Source organism: Mauremys mutica, chromosome 3, assembly GCF_020497125.1.
Source record: "Mauremys mutica isolate MM-2020 ecotype Southern chromosome 3, ASM2049712v1, whole genome shotgun sequence".
Taxonomy (NCBI): Eukaryota; Metazoa; Chordata; order Testudines; family Geoemydidae; genus Mauremys; species Mauremys mutica.
In genome coordinates this window covers 210,456,557-210,470,591 of record NC_059074.1, presented here as the reverse complement: position 1 = coordinate 210,470,591, position 14,035 = coordinate 210,456,557, and the positions used below count along the sequence as shown (strand labels likewise).

Here is a 14,035-nt window from a genome sequence, read left to right as displayed (position 1 = left end):
TAACTGCATAATTTTGCATGTGGCTGTATCTAGATTGTGCCGTATGACTGTCCTGTCCTCCTCAGTATTTACCACTCCAACAATCTTTGTCACCCACAGGTAGGAGAGGCAATTAAAGGCAGACACAGAGGGGAGGGATACAGCCAGGAAGACAAGATTCGTCAACTCGAACTTTCATCTGAGACAGTGTTAGATAAAGAATTAGGAGTCCATAGAATAAAATGTCATTCATACCAAATAATGGTTTTTTATACAAAATATTAGGTAGTACAAATGCTACCTGCTTTCAGTTATACGACTGTTCCACCGTCTGTTTCCTCACATACAGAATCAGCCAGAGTGGCTAACGCACAACAGTACTGCTCACCCTCACACCAGTCAGTGAAAATCAAGTCAACCAATAGTATAGAACAATTCTTTAAATTAAGGGAAAAAGAGCACCTCCCCCTGTTTGAAATAGACGAGTTTTAGATGAGAAGCGTTTGTCAACTTGTCCATTATTACTGCGTTGCAAGATGGCCTTGTATCAAGCTCTGGACTCGAGATAGAATAATTTCATTGGAGCTGCTGCAGTCTTCTGGCCCGTATGGTGGGTCGATAGTTAATACACCTGCCACACACAGTGTTCTTTGTGACTCGCCTTGTTCTGTTACAGGGATGTGATTGGTCTCCAACCAAGTCTTCAGGCTGCTCTTCCTCTTCTCCAGTTCTTCGTGGCCATAAACTTTGCTCTCTTCTGGCATGAATAGGTAAGCAAGCTGCTCCTTCATTTCATCATCCCCTTCATTCACTATTTCAACTTTCTGTACAGCGTGACCCAGGATGACTGAGACACATACTTTTCCATCCTCCATGAGCTTCACTAGGACAACACTGCCGGGAAAGAGGACATATATTGAATGATAAGTCATTAACTAGAAAAAGACAGTGAGAAATCTACACCGTGTTGCTCAAAAATGGGTGTTTAGAATTACGTGAGTAAATACATAACCAGATTTCCAAAATTTGAGAACTCAGGAGTTCTCATTAGAAGTCACTTTTAAAATCATGCCACATAATCAGGGAAATTTCAGACACCTGTTTTTGAAAATCTTGGCGCTGTGTGTGTGTACACACACACACACTCTGCATAGCAGAATATTCCATGCAAAACAAAAAAAATTCATTGGGCTGGGAAATTAAGTATTCCAGAGTCAGGCTGGAAGTTCAAACTTGACACAGGGTTCCTGAGTGCCCAGGAATATTATACCCTAGTCTATTTAACATCTTGCATGTTGAAGGCCAGAACATAGAATTCCACACCTTAATTACCATGAGATAAATTCATCACCATTAAGGTGCTTGCAGAGGAGAGATCCTGCCTTTTATGCTTGTTTATTATAGAACAGGTGCCAGAATGCTTTTTTTTTGGGGGGGGGGGGAAGAATGGGAGAGGAGGGTTGTTTGTTTGTACATTGGAAAATCAGGTTTCATTTCCTCTGGAAGACTCCCTTGGTGACTGGCAGTGCAGGGAGAGGACATCACTGTGAACAGTAGAGATAAAGCCTGAAGTTATGTCTACACTGCGCACCTTACAACGGCATGGTGTTGTAAGGTGCGCAGCATAGCTACTCTTTGTTGCCAGGAGAGAGCTCTCCTGGCGACAAAATAAAACCATCTCGAATGAGGGGTGGTAGCTTCGTCAATGGGAGAGCAGCTCCCGCCAAGAAAACGCTGCCCACACAGGCACATTTCGTCGTTAAAACTTTTGTCATCCGGGGGAATGTTTTTTTTACACCCCTGAGCAACAAAAGTTTTAATGACAAAGTGCAGTGTAGACATGGCCTGAGTGATTGCAATGGGAAGGAATTTAGGGTGGGAACCACAAAGCGATTGAGGACACAGCTACACTAGGGAGTTTACAGCGGCACAGGTGCAGACGCACCGCTGTAAGCTCTCTAATGTAGCTGCTCTAACTACTACAGCCCCTGCAAGTGGCAGTAGCTGTGTCGGCAGGAGAAGCTTTCTCACTGACATAGCACTGTCCACACTGGTGCTTCTGGCACTGTAACTTATGTCGCTCAGGGAGGTGATTTATTCACCCCCTTGAGCAACATAAGTTATGCTGACGTAAGCTGTAGTGTAGACATAGCCTGAGGCGTTGCAATGCTGAGCATCACAGGTATCTTTTAGGCGCCTAGAAAAAAAAAATAATGGAAACAATGCTGCAATCCACAAAGCCTGAGTCAGACCTAGGGTCCCTATACAATCAATGGGGAGAGAGATGATTCAGAATGGGAGCCACAAAAGCCAGCATGCTAAGCAGCTCCCCACCTAAGCTAGCCAATGGGAAATGCTGACCAGAGAGGCATGTGCTAAGCCCTGTTCCTCTCTCAGGAAGAGGTGCCTAAGGCTTGGTCTACACTTGTCGAGCTAGCTACTGCCTCTCGGAGGGGGATTAACTACACTGACAGAAAAAAACCCATCGATGTGAGAAGTGTCTATGCTATGGCGCTACAGCAGCAGCACAGTAGTTGTGCCACTACAGCGTAGACATGACCTAAGTCTCTGCTTAGCAATCCATAGATGGGAACCCGTCTCCTAGTGTCAGGCAGCTTAGGTGCCTGAGCCACTTCCTGCGGGGGGATGAGTTCAGTGCCTGCCTCGCTCCAGGCCAAACAGACAGAGGAGGAGGAAGAAGTGCTGCTGCTGCTGCCCACCTTGCAACTTTTAGTCCCGGGGTACAGCACTAACCTGTGATGTGGGAGCCCCAGGTTCAACTCCCCTCTCTGTGCCTGATGGGGAGAAAGGATTTCAACAGGGGACTCCCACCTCTCAGGAGAGTGCTCATTGCACTGGGCTATGGGATAGTTTGATGTGGGGCTCCTTCAGGGCAGGTCTACACTTAAAACACTGCATCATGAAGCTGTGCCTCCGTAGCACCTCGATGAAGACGCTCTCCGCTGATGGGAGAGCCCTCTCCCGTCAGCATAGTCAATCCACTTCCCCGAGAGGTGGCAGCTCTGTTGATAGGAGACGCTCTCCTGCTATCATAGCACTGCCTGCACCAGGGGCTGGGTCGGTGCAACTACAGTCACTCGGGTGTGGATTTTTCACACCACTGAGTGACAATTATACCATTATCAGTCTGTAGTGTAGACTAGACCCATGTCTCTCCTGTTGAAGCAGTTCCACTCTGGATAACTAATGACAGAGTGATTGGAGCAGGGGGTTGGACCCAGCATCTCCCACCTCCCAAGTGGGTGCCCAAAGCACTGGGCTACAGAGTGTCTCTCTCTCTCTCTCTCCAGCCCAGCAACTTTCCCCTGTGGAGGAGATGTACATAAATAGTCACTGGGTGACAGAGTGGAAATGACTTTATAGTTCAGTGTTTAGGGCACTCAGCTGAGAGGTGGGAGATGTGGACCCAGTCTCCCTGCTCCGTTATTTACCCAGAGTGGAGCTTCAATGGGAGAGACTGAGGGGACCCCATCAGACTATCCTGTAGTTCAGTGGTGAGAGCACTCAAAGGATTTCAACAGGGGGCTCCCACCTTTCACCCCCCCTGGTAAAGGGGGGAATTGAATTGGGTCTCCCACATCCCAGGTGAGTGCTCTAACCACTGGACTAAAAGTTACACGTGGAGCACTACCGCCATATCCTCCTCCAGCCAGATTGTGAGTTAGACCTGACCTGGTAGGCAGGCCCTGAGCACACCTACCGGAGTGGGCCCCCACCCACGACGTAAGTGTTTTGCCACCTATCTTTTCCCAGTTTGTGAATAGCTCTGGGTCTTAGGTCAGAGATAGGCATCTGGGCACCTAGAGGGAGGCAACTGTGCACATGCCCAGCAGCAGAACTATAGATGCCTAGCCAACTTCTACCCTGAAAATGTAGGCACAGAGTTTAGGTGCCTCTGGGGTTCGGCAGGAGTTTTGAGGAAAGCATTGGAGCCAAAACTGGGATTTAGGCACCTAAACCCCAGATATAGGCACCTAAGTACCTTTGTGCATCTAGGTCTTGCTTGTTAAAAAACAAGTTTTAACCATCTATTCAACTCAAATCTGGCCAACAGCTGTGGGGAAAATCTTTGTAACTGACTCAGGCCCCGGGCCAGTTAGTTAGTGGCTCAGAGTGCTGCCTTCCCAGCTCTGATCTTCTAAAGAGTCCCACAACAAATGCAGTGAAGAAAACATTTAGTCTTAGACTTATCAAGTAAGTTTGTGTGGAGAAGGGAGACAATAATGAAGTTTTTTCCTACCTCAGGGGAAACGGGCAGAAGCTATTTTTCCTCTTTGCCAGCTACCCGTCAGGAGAACTCTGTGCTAGCACTGTCACAATTAAGCTATAATCATTACCATTCACTATTATTTGACTGTTAGTTTCCTGGAAGACACCCCACTAAAGAAGATGCCTAATTTAGCCTGGCCCAATTAGCCAACTAGCCTGAGCTAGTCTAAATTTCCACAGCCCCTTTCATACCAAACTTTATCGTGAAAGTGCAGTTTACAAATGTAGATTTTTTTTTGTTACATAACTGCACTCAAAAACAAAACAATGTAAAATTTCAGAGCCTATAAGTCCACTCAGACCTACTTCTTGTTCAGCCAATCGCAAAGACAAACAAGTTTGTTTACACTTACAGGAGATAATGCTGCCCTCTTATTTACAATGTCACCAGAAAGTGAAAACAGGCATTTGCATGGCACTTTTGTAGCTGGCATTGCAAGGTATTTACATGCCAGATATACTAAATATTTGTATGTCCCTTCATGCTTAAGCCACCATTCCAGAGGACATGCTTCCATGCTGATGATGCTCATTAAAAAAATGTGTTAATTAAATTTGTGACTGAACTCTTTGAGGGAGAATTGTATGTCCCCTGCTCTGTTTTACCTGCATTCTGCCACATATTTCATGTTATAGGAGTCTCGGATGATGACCCAGCACATGTTGTTCATTTTAAGAACACTTTCACTACAGATTTCACAAAATGCAAAGAAGGTACCAATGTGAGATTTCTAAAGATAGTTACAGCACTCGACCCAAGGTTTAAGAATCTGAAGTGGCTTCCAAAATCTGAGGGGGACGTGGTGTGGAGCATACTTTCAGAAGTCTTAAAAGAGCAACACTCCGATGCAGAAACTACAGAACCTGAACCACCAAAAGAGAAAATAAACCTTCTACTGGTGGCATCTGACTCAGATGATGAAAATGAACATGTGTCGGTCTGCACTGCTTTGGATTGTTATTGAGCAGAACCTGTCATCAGCATGGACGCATGTCCCCTGGAATGGTGGTTGAAGCATGAAGGGACATCTGGCACGTAAATATCTTGCGACACCGGCTACAACAGTGCCATGAGAATGCCTGTCCTCACTTTCAGGTGCCGTTGTAAACCAGAAGCAGGTAGCATTATCTCCTGCAAATGTAAACAAACTTGATTGGCTGAACAAGAAGTAGGACTGAGTGGACTTGCAGGCTCTAAAATTTGACATTGTTATGTTTTTTAATGCAGTTTTTTGTACATAATTCTACATTTGTAAGTTCAACTTTCATGATAAAAAGATTGCACTACAGTACTTGTACTGGGTGAACTGAAAAATACAATTTCTTTTGTTTGTTTTTTTTACAGTGCAAATACTTGTAATCAAAAATATAAAGTGAGCACTGTACACTTTGTATTCTGTGTTGTAACTGAAATCAATATATTTGTAAATGTAGAATACATCCAAAAATATTTAATAAATGGTATTCTATTATTGTTTAATTGCACAATTCATCACAATTTAAAAAAAAAATAATCACAGTTTAATCCCTTGACAGCCCTAATTATTATTAATGACATTTATTACACTAATGCCCAAGGGCCAACAAGGAATGGAGCCCCATTTTGCTAGGAACCGTAAACGCACAGAGTAGTAGACTTTCAATTCCCAACTTAAATAATGCAAAGCCCTTGTGTTGAATTTATGCATCCTGTCCCCTCTAGTACATTCTTTCTTTAGCTAAAAAACTTTGCTTGGATATAAACATCCCCTTGCAGTGTTTTCAGCCTAAAATCACTTGTGCTAGCCCATGAGAACAGAAAATTAACTGGATTTATCTATGTCCATTGTCCAAGATGAGTGAAATACAAAAAACAAAGCATAGTGTAAAGTTTGATTTTTTTTAAATTATCTACAGCCCCAATTGCGATCTGCATTGGTGCAAATCAGTTCACCCTGTGGATTACGATATAGCACTGGAGCTTTAGGTGATACCAGGAAAATAGATTGGTATTTAAGATGTTGTGCTCCCTTGAATATTTCCCCTTGGCTTTCTCCTGGATGTGATGAAGGCCAAATGCATTCTATATTTAAAACACAGCACTACACAGAAGCAGTGATGATGTTTTAAGAGTGCTTAAAATGCACAGCAAAATTGGCATGAATCAAGAGCAACCAAACTCCTGGGTTCCATCTGTTCCCCAAAACTATTAGTCTCTCAAATCAGATCACTATTTGAAATCATATGAACAATCCTTATGACCCCTAGCATCCCCTTCCTCTTGGCTCTGCTAATTAGCACAGATATTGAATTATGGACCAAAGTCCCAGTGTGCCATTTCTTCTCCAAGCAAGTTTGCTTCAGATTCAGTCTTTCCATATCAGATCACTGTTCTCTTTGTTATAAGCAAATTACAGCTCTGTACTTACTTTGCAGAAACTGGGTCAACTGTTAAGACCCATCCCTTGTATTCATGTTTCTCAGCAGCTGTGACTTTTACTTCTTTGTTCACATAAGTCTGCCATTCTAAAGGACTTTTCCTCTGCCATTCACTCATATTTCCCACTCATTGAACCTAAAGAGCAATCAGTGTAGTTATTAGCAACAGCAGATGCCTCTACTCCAACCCTTTGGACCAGCATTGAGTTTGCCTCCTTTTTCTGTTTAATCATCTTAGTCACTACTTACATCATATTATAATGAAAAAGTCACATAAAAACACTTCCATTTCCTCCTTCATTTGTTGTTTTTAAAGGCACACACGGCTTAAAAAAACCCCCATATTCCTAACATATAAAAATGTGTACCTTCTATTGTCACATGTAACTACTGAGATGACTATGCATCTCCTACTATTGGCCCAAGTAACTCTCATCATAGAATATCACAATGGCCCCCTCAGGGACTGAACTCACAACCTTGGGTTTAGCAGGCCAATACTCAAGCTACTGAGAGATTTCCCCCCCCCGTCACTGTCATTGAGATATATACATACTCTTCCTCAAGCCTTGCCAAAGGACATTGATCAGTAACAGCACCACAGCAGCTTCTGTTTCTCAGTTTGGGGCAGGAAGGCATCTCCTTTTCCCAGGACCCCTCCACAGAGCTTAGTGGAGAGTAGAAGAGGGAGATGAGTGTACAGAACTGAGTCCGAAGAGCCCGGGGAAGCAGGGAGCACTGGGAGTCTCTTCCACTTCCTGTCCACTGTATTTGGGGGGAGGAAAGCACTAGCAGGCAGGGAGAGTCCTTCACTTCCTAGACCCCTGTGCATGGATCATGGAACCTGCAGTTCACCCTCTGCTCTTCTGAACCTGTGCTCTATTAGAACACAACAACATATATATTGGGTCAGACCAAAGATCCACCTAGCCCAGGATCCTGTCTTCCAACAGTGGCCAATGCCAGGTGCCCCAGAGGGAATGAACAGAACAGGTAATCACCAAGTGATCCATCCTGTTGCCCATTCCCAGCTTCTGGCAAACAGGGGCTAGGGACACCATCCCTGCCCATCCTGGCTAATAGCCATTGATGGAACTATCCTCCATGAATTTAGCTAGCTCTTTTTTGAACCCTGTTATAGTCTTGGCCTTCACAATCTCCTCTGACAAAGAGTTCCACAGGTTGATTGTGCGCTGTGTGAAGAAATACTTCCTTTTGTTTGTTTTAAACCTGCTGCTTATTAATTTCATTTGGTGACCCCTAGTTCTTGTGTTATGAGGAGTACATAACACTTCCTTATTTACTTTCTCCACACCAATCATACCTCCTGTTAGTTGTCTCTTTTCCAAGCTGAAACGTTTTATTAATCTCTCCTCGTATGGCAGCCATTCCATACCCCTAATAATTTTTGTTGCCCTTTTCCAATATACCTTTTTTGAGATGGGCGACCACTTCTGCACATAGTAGTCAAGGTGTGGGCATACCATGGATTTATACAGAGGCAATATATTTTCTGTCTTATCTATCCCTTTCTTAATGATGCCCATGAGCCGGCATGTAGAGCACAGAGCCCCACTCAGAGTTTGTGTTTGATGCTGTAGAGAGGAAGATTGTCCCTACCCTACAATGTACTTTTACAATGTAAGGCCCTCAGTCTTGCAAAGACACTTGTTTTTAACTTTAGGCAGATGCTATATTCAATAGGACTATTCAGGTGTGCAAAACTAAGCCAGTGTGGTTCAGTTCACAGGATCCCAGCCTATTAGTGTCTCTGTACTGCACATTCTGCTGGTTGGAAAGTGCCCGTGCTATTCTGCTCTGTCCATGCACTCATTCTCACTTAAACCAAGCTTGTTTCCATGAGCCTGTTCTCCACCACAGGCCAATAAAAAAAGCAGACGGACCCCTGCTCAAATCTTTATTGCCACTGAATTGCACTTCCTGCAGTAGATAGCCAACATAATCTAGGCCAGCGTACTCTGCAGCACTAAAAACCCCTTGAAACCAGCCAGACAGCCACGCTTTTGTTTTACTTACATGCAACAGTGCTGAAGCGAAGAGCTAGCTCACACTCACAAGCAGCAATACCATCCCCGAGCCCGGAAACGCATGGCCCAACGTGCAACCCAGCACGCTTTGCTCACAGACCTCATTTCCTGGCCCCAGAAGCCCCTGTTCTGTAGTTTCCTCATTGCTATCGGTGTTACGTTGTTGGAGTAGCTCACGTGCTTCCGTTAGCTCATATGCAATTGAAAATTTCATAAATTACAGGGATTTGTACCAAAATAGTAATGTGCTCAGCATCCGTCTCCCTAGAAAACTCCACGCATTCCAGCCCCCTGGGGTTTTTTCAACTGCAAACTTCGGTTTCAATAGCTTGGAAGCAACCTTTGACTACAAAACCTTATTTCACAAACACGTGTGTATTTGGGATGTTTTACAAAATGGATTGGATGCATATTACCAATAAACGGGGGGACTGCATGAAATATATTTAAATCATTATGCTGTTTATTTCCAATTTCCATGAGATTTAAAGAAAATGCAATATTTTTAGGTGCCCCCCGCTTACACCCCACTGCACACTCGACACTCCCATTTTGGTATTGTTAGCACTGTCACTTCCCAGGCAAGGTCCTGCAAACATGCACATGCTTAACTTTACTGCCATGAGTAATCCCGTAGGGCCACTCACAGTAGAAAAATTAGGCATGTGCATAAATGTCTGCAGGATCTGGGCCTAAATGTGGTCCCATGTTACAGTGGGGCAGAATAGTTTGGGATGAGACTAGCTCACTGTTGAACAGCTACTTTTTCCTGAATGCTCTAAAATCCACATGCTGAGTCAGATTGCCTTGGTAAGTACCTCAAGTATTAGTGGGCCAAATCTGAAGTAATTTGAGCAAGGGTTCCCAAGATACTGCCCCCTCTCCCCATTAAGAAGAATCACATCATCAACATGTTACAGAGACAAGGCAGGTGAGGTAACATCTTTTATTGGACCAACTTCTGTTGGTGAGACACAAGCTCAAACTATGGCATTGATCTCCCATAAACCAGTATCATCAGTTTGGGACTGATCTCAGCACCAGTGTCTAGCATCAACAGCCCACTGGGGAATCAATATTTTAAAAGCATGAAGCAGAACAGAGATCAGTTGCAAGCCAGAGAGTTTGCAGGCAGCATAATGCCAGAAGAATTGGGTGGCTTTAGCCACTGAAGCAGCACCCACATACTGGGAGTTCAAGTCTTATCCTTGGCAGCACTTTGGGAATGTGTGTTGTGGTGGGGCAGGGAAGCCTGCACTGTAGCAGCTTGTGCTGCACCTGTTCTGGAGATAAGTGGAGACTTCAGATTCAGGGTGGCCAGGAGCATTAAATATACACAATATTGGTTTTTAAGGAAAAGCTCTTTGAGAAAGTGAGTTGTACACACTCATTATTCACTTTCTGCATTTTGCAGAGTCTTTCTGGAAGTTTTGCCCTGAGAGCAGTGTTTCTGGTTTAAGAGCTGATGTTTCAAAGTGGTTAACCATCCATATGCTCACTTTTAACTTTAGGACTATTGGCAAGGAAAATAGCCTTAACTAATTAAAAGGATGACAACAGAAAGGAGTAGATTTGGGATAAATGATCATACCTCCTGCTCATCACCTACTTCCTAAACCAGGGATCAGCAACCTTTCAGAAGTGGGGTGCCGAGTCTTCGTTTATTTACACTAATTTAAGGTTTCGCATGCCAGTAATACATTTTAACGTTTTTAGAAGGTCTCTTTCTATGTCTATAATACATAACTAAACTATTGTTGTATGTAAAGTAAATAAGGTTTCTAAAATGTTTAAGAAGCTTCATTTAAAATTAAATTAAAATGCAGAGCCCCCCGGACCAGTGGCCACGACCCGGGAAGTATGAGTGCCACTGAAAATCAGCCTTCGGCACATGTGCCATAGGTTGCCTACCCGTCCTACACAATGGGATTGAGGGTGATCAAAGACAAACACGGGGTTACAACTCTTGGGCTTAGTCTACACTCGGAAGGTAGGTCACTATCAGGGCCGGCTCCAGACCCCAGCGCGCCATGCGAGCGCTTGGGGCGGCATTTTGCCAGCAGGGCAGCAGGCGGCTCTGGCGGACCTTCCGCAGACATGCCAGCGGGAGGTCCCCCGGAGCCGCGGGACCAGCGCACCCTCCGCAGGCACGTCTGCAAGACGTCCCCCGGAGCCGCGGGACCAGCAACCGGCAGCGCGCCCCCTGCCGCGTGCCGCACAACTCCCCACCCCGCTGCACTAGGGCCCCGCCCCCACCCTTGCTGAGCGGCCCGTGACACCTCAGGCCGGACCGCACTACGGCGCGTTACTATAGAAACCAAGAACAACAGGAGTCCGGTTCCGCTTCCCGCTTTGCCTCAGCCGGCGCGCGCAAACGGGTTGGGGGGAAGAAGAGAGGCGCGCGCATGCGCAGTCGCTCTCTCGGGGGCTCCCGGCGCATGCGCGCGAACGGCCTGGCGCGGAGCTGCAGCCGGAGCCGGGACGATGTCTCGCTACGGGCGCTATGGAGGCGGTAAGTGCCGGGCCGCCGCCGCTTTCCCGCTGCTCGGGGCCCAGGGGAGTGGCCTGCGCGGGGCTCGCTGGGGCGGCGCCATTTTGCGCAGGTCGGGCGCGCGCCGCTGCGGGAGCGCCGGGCTGCGGGAGCGCTGAGGTGCGAAATGGAGGCGGTGTCAACAAAGATGGCGGCACCTCAGTGGGGGCGGGGCCGGGGACTGTCCGCTGAGTGGTGGCGCGCGCAGCGCCTCCCTCTGCTCGCCTCCGCGGGGGAGGGGCGCCGCCCGGCTGCTACTGAGCATGCGCCTGCGAGCCGGCCGTGGCCGGGCCCAGCGGCTGCAGTAGCCGCCCGCTGCCGGGAGGGGGCGGTAGTGCGCGGGGCGGACGCAGGCACGGAGGGGGGGCTGAGGCGCTGCCAGGCAGGGCCGGGGGGAGGTGACTGGCGCCCTCCGCAGGGGGAGGGGTCCCCGCGGCAGGATTGCGCCGCTCAGCGCCCCCGTCCCGGGGCTGGGTCTGACACGGGCTCCGTGCAGCCCGGAGGCGGTTTGTGTCTCTCCCCCCCCCCCCCGCTAGGGGGTGTCCTTAGTGCGTGTGTGTGACTCCCCCCCCCCGCTAGGGGGTGTCCTGTGTGTGTGAGAGACTCTTCCCCCCCCCCCCATTATGGGGTGTCCTTAGTGTGTGAGAGAGAGAGAGAGAGAGAGACACACACACAGACACACTCTTCCTTCCCCCCCCACCCCGCTAGGGGGTGTGTGACTCCCCCCCCCGCTAGGGGGTGTCCTTAGTGCGTGTGTGTGACTCCCCCCCCCCCCGCTAGGGGGTGTCCTGTGTGTGTGTGAGAGACTCTTCCCCCCCCCATTATGGGGTGTCCTTAGTGTGTGAGAGAGAGACACACACAGACACACTCTTCCTTTCCCCCCCCACCCCGCTAGGGCGTGTGTGACTCCCCCCCCCGCTAGGGGGTGTCCTTAGTGCGTGTGTGTGACTCCCCCCCCCCCGCTAGGGGGTGTCCTGTGTGTGTGTGTGTGTGTGAGAGACTCTTCCCCCCCCCATTATGGGGTGTCCTTAGTGAGAGACACACACAGACACACTCTTCCTTTCCCCCCCCCCACCCCGCTAGGGGGTGTGTGACTCCCCCCCCCGCTAGGGGGTGTCCTTAGTGCGTGTGTGTGACTCCCCCCCCCCGCGAGGGGGTGTCCTGTGTGTGTGTGAGAGACTCTTCCCCCCCCCCCTTATGGGGTGTCCTTAGTGTGTGAGAGAGAGAGAGAGAGACACACACAGACACACTCTTCCTTCCCCCCCCCCCCGCTATGGGGTGGCCTTAGTGTGTGTGTGTGTGTGTGTGTGTGTGTGAGAGAGAGAGAGACTCTCCTTCCCCCCCATGGGGTGTGCTTAGTGCGTGTGAGAGAGACTCCCCCAGCTGATCCGTCAGCATACAGCTTTGTCTTAAACGGTATTCTGATTAATCCAGGGTGTAGTGTGATGCCTTTGTTTCCTTTTTTAAAAATGTGACTTATTGCTCTTAGCACTTCCTTTACCTGGTGCATACTTCTAAGAGCAAATAATCGTTGCTGAAACTAACACCAGTATTTCTTCTCACAGCTCAGTGTTTCTCAGAAAGCACTTTGTATTGTGACATTAGCAGTTAGTTCTGAATGTCCCCCTCCCTTTAAAATAAAACCCACAAAATTTATTCTTTGGGATCATAGGGCATCAAAGCTGACAGATTTGCTAGGTTGGTATCACAGCTTCTTCAGTTTCCTTTAATCCACCCATGGGGATTGCATTTGCAAGGTGCTGTTTTGTCACTTTCTCCAGGACCCTAATGCTTTCCTCATATCAACATTTGTGGAACCAAGTTCCACAATATTCACTACAGGCCAGATTTGCAAAGATTGAAAGCCCCTAGATGCTTTTGAGAATCCCACTTGTTGCCTAAATACCTTTCAAAAACCTGGCCCTCAGGGTACTATACTATCATATGAAGGCATTCTCAAAGGCAAATTTCTACTTTAAAAAAAAAAGTTACGTATAGGTATACAACCCCAAGATAGACAGGTATTCAAACAGCATGAGTCATACACCCACAAAAGTGATGAAATTAAAGATAGGGGTTATTTTAATTTTCCTTTTTCTTTGAGTTAAGGTACACTAGCGTCATACTTTCCCATTGCCTCACCCAAACAATTCATATATCTAGAACAGTTATACATACCAGTAACATTAAATACGGTTTTGGACATCCAGTAGTGATATTCCCTCCCTCCCCTTATTGAAAGCACTTAAAAAAAAATCCTTATTTCTGGAAGTAATTCCCCACCCTGCAAATGCTGAAATTCACTGTCCTCATTACTTCATTTGTTGCATGCATAAATATTGCTTTTTCTGCTGCATTGTTTATACTTCCAATTGTATATTTTAATTTCATAGCCTTCTGTATGAAAAAAGTCACTGAAATGTAGCATTTTCTTAATAACGAGGACACAGACTGATTCTGGCTAGGTTGTTAAATGAAACATTCATAGCTTGACAGATACTGTGATTGTGGGGCTAGCTCTGCTCCTTTGCCATCAGAGGTACTTGGGTCTATATGTCTACAACTCTCCATTTTTGTGGGTGTTATGGAAAACCAGATAAAGCATTTTGAACTAAAGGAATTAATAGGCTTTGTCCCCCTCAATTTGCCTTATCTGCTTTTATTAAGGGAATGTCTAGAGGGTGTGAAATTAATGTGCATATATTACAGCACCATAAAACCCTGTGTGGACATTTTCATTCAAAAGTAAAGTGGCCAGTATTGACAGTAG

The 14,035-nt window shown here is 46.8% G+C and overlaps 2 protein-coding genes across 3 annotated transcripts in view; one reads left to right on the top strand and one right to left on the bottom strand.

The window, feature by feature from the left end:
* Positions 1-222: 222 nt before the first annotated feature.
* Positions 223-14,035, bottom strand: part of GEMIN6 (gem nuclear organelle associated protein 6) — a 15,764-nt gene continuing 1,951 nt past the window's right edge. Inside the window, exons 1-3 of one of the 2 annotated variants that reach the window (XM_045008976.1) lie at positions 8,725-8,878; positions 6,678-6,823; positions 223-873 (exon numbers count right to left, since the gene is read on the bottom strand). In XM_045008976.1, the coding sequence (XP_044864911.1) occupies positions 501-873; positions 6,678-6,805 (501 nt within the window). In that variant the 5' untranslated portion in view covers positions 6,806-6,823; positions 8,725-8,878 and the 3' untranslated portion in view covers positions 223-500. Of the gene's footprint in view, positions 874-6,677; positions 6,824-8,724; positions 8,879-14,035 lie in introns of those variants that run through there. The other variant, XM_045008977.1, reaches the window with a different exon arrangement.
* LOC123365938 (serine/arginine-rich splicing factor 7) overlaps positions 11,100-14,035 on the top strand; it is a 20,174-nt gene continuing 17,238 nt past the window's right edge. The window contains exon 1 of the mRNA XM_045008975.1: positions 11,100-11,247. Coding sequence (XP_044864910.1) covers positions 11,220-11,247 — 28 coding nt within the window. The 5' untranslated portion in view covers positions 11,100-11,219. The remainder of the gene's footprint in view (positions 11,248-14,035) is intronic.